The following is a 7,297-nucleotide window of genomic DNA, read 5'->3' as shown; positions in this document are numbered from 1 at the left end:
AAGGAGAGCGCAGGGGGCCGCCTTCTGGCCGGGCGGGCGAAGCGCGGCTCCGGGTATAGGAGGGCTAATTAGTCAATCCGCCTGGAAAAGCCTTTCGGCTTTTAAATTTGAGTGTGCTGGCAAGAGGCTTCGCTTCCTAGCGTCAGACGGGTGTTGCGTAACTCCTACGAGTTGTTTTAAGATCGTTTAGAATTCTTTTCGCTTATCACTGCACCTCACAGCAAAGAACGTTTGTGACATTTTATTTTTTATGAATTTGTTCTTCAATTAAAATGTTGGTTACCTGGATTATTAGGGGGAAAAAATAAGCCTTTAAAAGTCTGTCTAACTTAACGTCATCTACTGTTTAGATCTCGCCCCGATTTAGTGATCTACGAAGCAGGAGTGCCCAGCTTCACTCTGCCCTTCTGTTGACTCTGCACCCGTGCTGAGTGTTTACACTACAGGCACTGGAAGAGAAAAATTAGTTTTCATTGTATTGATTGGAATAATTTTAATTCTTTTGCAGCATCTTTCTAAAAGTTGCTTATTGACAAACTTTTAGGCACCAGTGCTAAACTGCAGAGCTTGGTTGCCTCTTCACATTTAGGGTAGGTAGTTATTATTTACTTATTATGGTGGTTGTTTATTGATGGCCATTATTATTACTTAGGAACTCGTACTAATTGAGAACTAATTTCTAGTTTGTTCCCCCTTTCTTCTCTGCTGCTCTGTCATACCATCCTCAGAAAGCTCCCCTCGTCCCTGAGATGTGTTTCAGCACTGGGATTAGAAAAACCAGTTGACGTTACAACACAGAATTAAATCTTGGTGTTTCTGTTGGCTGCCAGGGTAAACTTGCATGGCTTTCCGTCTGAAGACAGCCGACTTCATCCCCGGCCTGTTGCAAATGCCCCAAATCCCAGCAGGCTGCTGGAGAGGGGCTGTGACCTGTAACCTGTCTTCTTCTCTCTTCCCCCTCCCCCAGCAATCTGCACATCGGGCTGGCCTCAGGGGTTTCATCCGCTACGGCTGGCGCTGGAGCTGGAGAGTCGCTGTTTTTGTGACAATATTCAAGTAAGTGTTTCCCCATGGTAATAGGAGGGAGGCTGGCTTGTGCTTAAGCGCTAGCAGCGAGGAGCCCTGTGTGTTGGCGGTGCTCACGGCTCCTTGAGAGGCTACTGGTGATTGATTGGAGTTCGAAGCATTTCGTTAACAGTGAGTCTGATTGGTGAGGTGAGAACATAAAGAGGATTTAAACTTTTATAGTTACCCTGGTTTTCAAATCTTATAATGAACCAACACAAAAACTAAAACTGGAAGAGCCCTGTTCCTTACATCTAATCCATGCTGTAACTGACTTGAATACTGTTCTTGACTGTGCTTGGTGACTTCTCTCTGCTTTTGTTTCATCTTTTTTTTCTTTTTTTTTTTTCTTTCTCTGGGAGAGTCTTAAATTGTGTCAGCTGTTTCTGGAAGAGCTTTCTACCCACGCTGATTTGTCTCCTTTTTTCTTACGTGTCATTACTCCTAGTTTATATACACCAGCATTACTCACAATTCTTTGTTCTTGTCCTCAAATGCTTGCAAATTATTGTTTTGTTACTAAGCAGTTGTGTATGTACCTCTTTAGGCCTTCACATTTTCCCTCCACACACAGCCTACGCAGAGATCATGTTCTGCTTCCCTGATTTTCTCTGTCAGCTGTTTCAGTACATTTCTGACAATATAGCATCAAACTAAGTACACTCTTCCGAGTAAAACCATTTTGAACTAGGAATATCTCCTTCCCTGATGTTCAGAATGTTAAATTTATGTGTAGCCCTCAACGTGCATTGACTATACCTGCAAGTGTGTTGTGTTGAAATTCCCTTTCTGCTTTTTAAGATACCAGTGGTATTGACTAGTGCTGATTTTTATTTCCATTATTTCCATCTGTCTAATGTTTTTGGTTCCTTTCTGAATGTCCTCCTCATTCTTTCGTGGTTTCTTTGTTTCTTTTTGTTTTGGTACCTGTTCTTAGGTTTAGTTAATGTACCATTTGCTTTCTCTCACGGAGCTTTGGATTTCTTTAGCTTTTCCTGTCCTTGACATGTAACCTCGTCGTCTTCCACCAGGTGTCCCCCCTGCAGCCACACCATTGCATCTTTTCACTACCCCTTTGTAAAAGCTTTTCGAAGGTTATCTGCCACTGTTGTTTCTGTGATGTCCAAGTTGAAGATTTTGTCCTGCAGCTGTGCAAATTTTGAGTTTCGTGGTATAAAATTACTTAGGTTTACCTTGTGCAAAGGCTAGGGTACCGTTAAAGTGTTGAGAGGGAGAGGAACGTTGCTGTTGACTTGCGGGAGGTGTGCTGGGAAGGATGTGGCTGCTGAACTGAGAACAGAGAGGGTTTTGGGGCTTGGGTGGTGTTTTCGGAGGAGATGGTGTACCCACCCTGGCGGGGAATCTCGTGCCACGAGAGGAGGTGACCCTGCTGGCGTTGTGAGTGTGACTTCGCTCTCGCAGTGGGGACTCTCTGTCAGGCAAGGTCTTGCCGACACACGGATTCAGCTTCTGGGGGTAAAGGTCCTGTGTCAGCACTGACAGTGTCCCAGATCCAGCCAGGAGTTTTGGTAGTGCCTGCCCTCTGGCTGTGCAGCTGCCTGCAGTAAGGTCACAGAGATCAAGGCACTTGTGGCAGGTGCATGTGTGCTCTGGGCAGATGGGCAACGAGGCAGTTAGAGGTAACCTGAGGGTTGCCTTGGTGAAATCCAGCTTTATTTCAGGCCGCGTTTTGCTACCTGTCTTTTTCCACGTGCGACTGCTGACTTCTTCTGTGCCTTATCTTTGCAGCACGGTGAGCACTGGTCTGTCCATGTACCGCAATAAAACCACCATCAGTAATTTTGCTTCGGCGGGAGGTAAGACTGTTATAACCTTGTGTGCTTTTTTGCTTTAAGAGCAAAGGTCATAAGTGAAAAGTGTGAGAAGAAATCCATGGATTTGAGCGGGAGTTTTTTGGGTGAAAAATGCTTCCGTATGGTAAAGGCAACACTTGGTGCATAACCTGCTCTTATAACCACCTGTTTACCAGGGAAAGCATTTTTTATTTCTGCTCTTTATAACAGTTCAGCGTGCTGTTTATAAAACTGCCCTTTTCATGCTAAGTTTTTTGCATGTCTGCTTTTGGCAGCAGGGCTCTGGGCAAGGGATCTGCTTGTTTCACAGGCTTTATTGCCCTTACAGCTGGATGTGCATTTTACTGATCTTTTCTGCCTTATATGGCAGCTACTATTATTAGCTGTTGTTGAACAGGAAAAAAAAAGGAGGGGGAAGGGAAGGGATTATGCTCCAGCCTGGAGAAAGCTTGGTTTTGTTTTATTAGATACTTTTGCTTCTTAGCATTTTTGGGGGAGTTTTTCTGAAGCCAAAGGAGCTTTGTATGGTGTTTCAGACCGTGGTGACTGGATGGTGAGGGTCCCTCCCGCTGGCCACGGCGCTTGGTTTCTGCTCTGTTAAAAGCAGATGCCAACTCACAGAGGGGAGAGATGCAGCAAAGCAGCTCCCTCCATCTGTATGTGATGGCTAGTAGGGGTCTGTCTGTGGTTTCAGTGGGTTTGTGTTTTTTTTTTAGCCTTCACAGGAGCCCTTTTCAGAATGCACTTGGGCCTGCCGGGACTGGCAGGCGGCATCGTGTTCGGAACAGCTTTTGGGTGAGTTGTGACTGCCACCAATGAGTGATGGAGACACAGCTATTCCTTAAGGGTGACTTAGAAGGCGGCCACACACACCAAGCCTTGAATCGTAGGTGGGGCTCCAGAAGCTTCCTTCCTCTCTTGTTTCGAGGGATTTTCTCTATCTCTCTTGGGACCTCATGATGATGACTTTTCTTCCAACCTCTAAACTGGTATTTTTTTTCCTTCTTCTTCTTCTTGATTTGTGTTTTGCTGCTCCTCACTGATCTCAGCAGAGCATCTTACTTGCTGCTGTTTGCATGTTAGAGGAGGCACTAACTACTGTTAAATGGGAGGTTATAAGAACGGGTTACAGACATGTCTTCTGTCCCCCTTCCTTGGCACGGTCACTGATGAAACCAGTGGTTGTGCACAGAACTGTTGGGCTTTAATTTTTTTACAAAATAGCCCCCTCAATGCCAAAATGTAGAGCAACAGCCATTAGGAAATACTGAGGAAGAGGTGGCATGGCTGGACTGCACAACCTAAGGTTGTAGAGTGGCACTTCTCTTTTGAGTACCTCTTGCAGTCGTGTAGCTCCTAAAGCTCCGTGGGGCATGAAGGAATGTATGGTTCTCTCTCTTGAGGTCTCTGCCCATCAGGCCAATGACCTCTTAATGCAGGAGAAGTCTTAACTTTTCAAGCAGAACTGGGATTTCTTCTCAAAGTACTGACTTGTGAATGTTCTCATAAGTGAATCTGGATCCTACAAGGGCAAGAAAATGAGATTTTCTATGTCCTATGTGGCACCATCAGGATGGTGTCACCTGTGGGCGTGCCTGGAAGCAGTCAAGGGAGCTTTACTGGTGAAAATACAGGTACCTTCAGAGCTGGGCAGAAACTAAGCCGGGGAGTGACTGTCTAAATTATGAGTTAGGTGACCTACAGGGGTTGTTTGGGAACCTTAAATCCTTCCACCCCTTTGCCCTGTGGGTGCCTGTCAGTGAGTGAATTCAGAACGTGTTATTGAAGGGCCTCACAGAGTCAGAGCTGAAGACAGGCCGTGTTTGGTGGCTGGCAATAGCAGTACCTCAGTCTGTGGTGTGATGTGAGCGTTGGGGAACACTACGCTCCACTGATCTCATGGCTGGCCCCTGCATGCTCCTTTTGCCAATGCCAGTAAGTTATTACCGTTGTGTTTCCCTCAGCTGACTTGCGACTTTTCTGCTTCTCTCCTCTAGGATCCCTGCAGGAGGCCTCTTAATGGTCTTGCAGAAGTTTGCTGGTGAGACCTTGCAGGAGAAGAGAAGTCGTGAGCGCAGGGAGCTGTATGAACAGAAGTTAGCAGAATGGTAAGGGACAGCTCTGCCTCTCTGAGTCTTTGACTAGAAATGTGTTTAGATCTGTGTGGTCAAACATTTAAAGAAACTATGGCATGCTAGGTTTTCTAAAATGTGGTTCCTTGGTTTTCGGTGTGTTTCACACAGCAGTCGGATAACTGCTGATTTAGTCTTCCCAGCCTTAAATGTTGCTACATATTTTGTAACAAGGTGTTTTGTTCAGCATTCATGCCCTTCCCCAGCCCAGTAACTCTGCATCGGTTTTTCACTTCTGCAGTGGCTGAGGACAAGCATATTAATATTTCCTTACCAAAGCTGAGAGAGGTTGGAACTCTGCCTTTTCCTTCATTGCTGCCTTCTTCCCATCCCTGTTAAAGAGAGAAAGGAAGAAGGACAGCTGGAGGCTTTGGCAAGAAAAGGCTGTGACACTGGTTGCATGACTTACTAAAACTCACAAGTAGCACCAGTTCTAGAAGAAGCTTTTCAAGGGCTGAGATTCTGCAGCAATGCCTTTGTCAGGAAGATTCAGGCATAAAGTTGCTTTCATCCTCTCTTCTCTCACTAGGCATTCTAGGCTCAGCGTGACCGAAGACTTAGGACAAATGGAAAGCGATGCCCAGGGAAGACCAGAAATGGAGAGAGCAAGAGAATCTAGGAGCTACTGAGTCTTCCCTGGACCTCTGTTGTAAGCAGCCACAAAGTATTTTGATTGTGCTCATAAAAGTCTTCAGTCAAGGGGTCATGGGAGCCTTCTGTGTAGGCTGTTATATCCTATGCACTTATGAGAAAGCGTTTTGTCCAAAACATTGTTCATGGATGCATATCACTGTACGAGAGCTTGGAAGGGCCAAACCTTTTCCACTTGAGAAGGTGAACATGCAGACTCTGCAGACTAGGAAATGTCCATTTATTTGGCAGGGCGTGAGGGCAGCCCCAGAGCCTCGTCTAGAACCCGTTTCACCGCTGAAAATGTCCAAACCACCAGCAATGTAGAAAGATTCAAGGTAAAGGATGAATAGTTTGGATGCTCAAGGTACCCTGACTCTGAAAGCTCATTATGCTCTGGTGACAGCTGCTCTTCAGACAGGGCCTGAAGAACTTACTGTGGAAGCGCAGTGCCAGAGTGAGCGGTTCTTCTCTCGCCGTCCCCCTCCCACAGCTTGGACTGCACAGGCTGGGACTGGTGCTGTTTTGCCAACAGTGGTTTCTTCAGTTTTTTTTCAGAAAACCATGTTTGATTCCTATAGTACCTGTGGGTTTTTGGAATCAATAGTGAGAAAGGCTGGAAGAGCTGGGAATGATATGGAAATACCCTGAAAAAGATACGGTTTGGTTTCTTCAATAGAAGTGTGGCTGAGGGGGCCACGGAAAAGATGTCATGTTTCGTGATGGTGATGGTGGAGGAATTGGTACTGTGGATAGTTTTAAGAGCAACAAAAAGGCCTCTAATTTTATGTAAAAGTTGGAAATTAGGGGATTGCCTTTGGGGAAAATGTGGTTCAAGACACTCAATAAAGCCATCTAGCAGTGGTGATTGTGTCTGGATGATCTTTATGTTAGTACAACATGTACTTCATGTTAGTACAGTATTGGCATTAGAGAAATGTACTCGAGTGATATGCCATGAGAAGAGCTCCATCTAAGATCCCACCTTCAAGCAATGAAGTCTGCTAGTGGTGTCAGACATTCCTCTGTCCAGGCAGTAACAAAGACAAGAACTAGAAGAGTGCCAGCCCTGTTCATTATTTTGTGCCAGAGATCAATGTTAAGTCATAACTGTTACTTCTGGGTAGGGTTGAAATTAATGTAATAAATTGTCTGTACCCAAAAGTGTCAGGTGGCCCATCACCCTTTCCCTTGAACCAGAAGGCCAGAGCTCTGGTCTTGTCTTTGGAGACTTTTTCTGCCATGACAGGGATTTACATTCAGGCAGGGGGTTCAGGTCTCCTTCCCACAAGAAAAGAGTAGTCAGTCTGTTTGGTTGAGTGCTTTTTCTATGTTACAGCTGATTACTGTTGATTGGAATATGAACAGTCAGTCTCACAGAGCGTATTCCACCCACCCAAGGCAGATTTCGGCACAACTTGCTTCCAAGGAGCTCTTGTGTTTTCTGACTTCCAAAATGAGCATGTTATTTGTTGAACACCTCAGTGTAGTTCATTTTTCTGTTGAAGAAATACACACATTTTGGAGTTGGCAACCACCAGCTTTGACTTTCTATTTGTAAGTGAAGGACCTGAATAAGCAGGGCTATGGATATGTCTCTCCCCCTTTCTGTTTTAAGCTCTGCATGCAACTCTGACAGTGTTACTGTCCTCTGCC

At 45.4% G+C, this 7,297-nt stretch overlaps 1 protein-coding gene across 1 annotated transcript; it reads left to right on the top strand.

Moving 5' to 3' along the window:
- Positions 1-967: 967 nt before the first annotated feature.
- On the top strand, positions 968-5,640 carry TIMMDC1 (translocase of inner mitochondrial membrane domain containing 1; the record flags this gene model as incomplete). The annotated part of the gene is made up of 5 exons (XM_009867086.1): positions 968-1,056; positions 2,815-2,882; positions 3,596-3,674; positions 4,877-4,987; positions 5,541-5,640. Coding segments are annotated over 5 exons (447 nt in total), but the record flags the coding sequence as incomplete, so codon positions are not given.
- Between the last annotated feature and the right edge of the window lie 1,657 nt (positions 5,641-7,297).

This window comes from Apaloderma vittatum, unplaced genomic scaffold (assembly GCF_000703405.1).
Source record: "Apaloderma vittatum isolate BGI_N311 unplaced genomic scaffold, ASM70340v1 scaffold12593, whole genome shotgun sequence".
In the NCBI taxonomy this organism is placed as follows: Eukaryota; Metazoa; Chordata; class Aves; order Trogoniformes; family Trogonidae; genus Apaloderma; species Apaloderma vittatum.
This window is presented reverse-complemented; position numbering and strand designations above follow the sequence as displayed.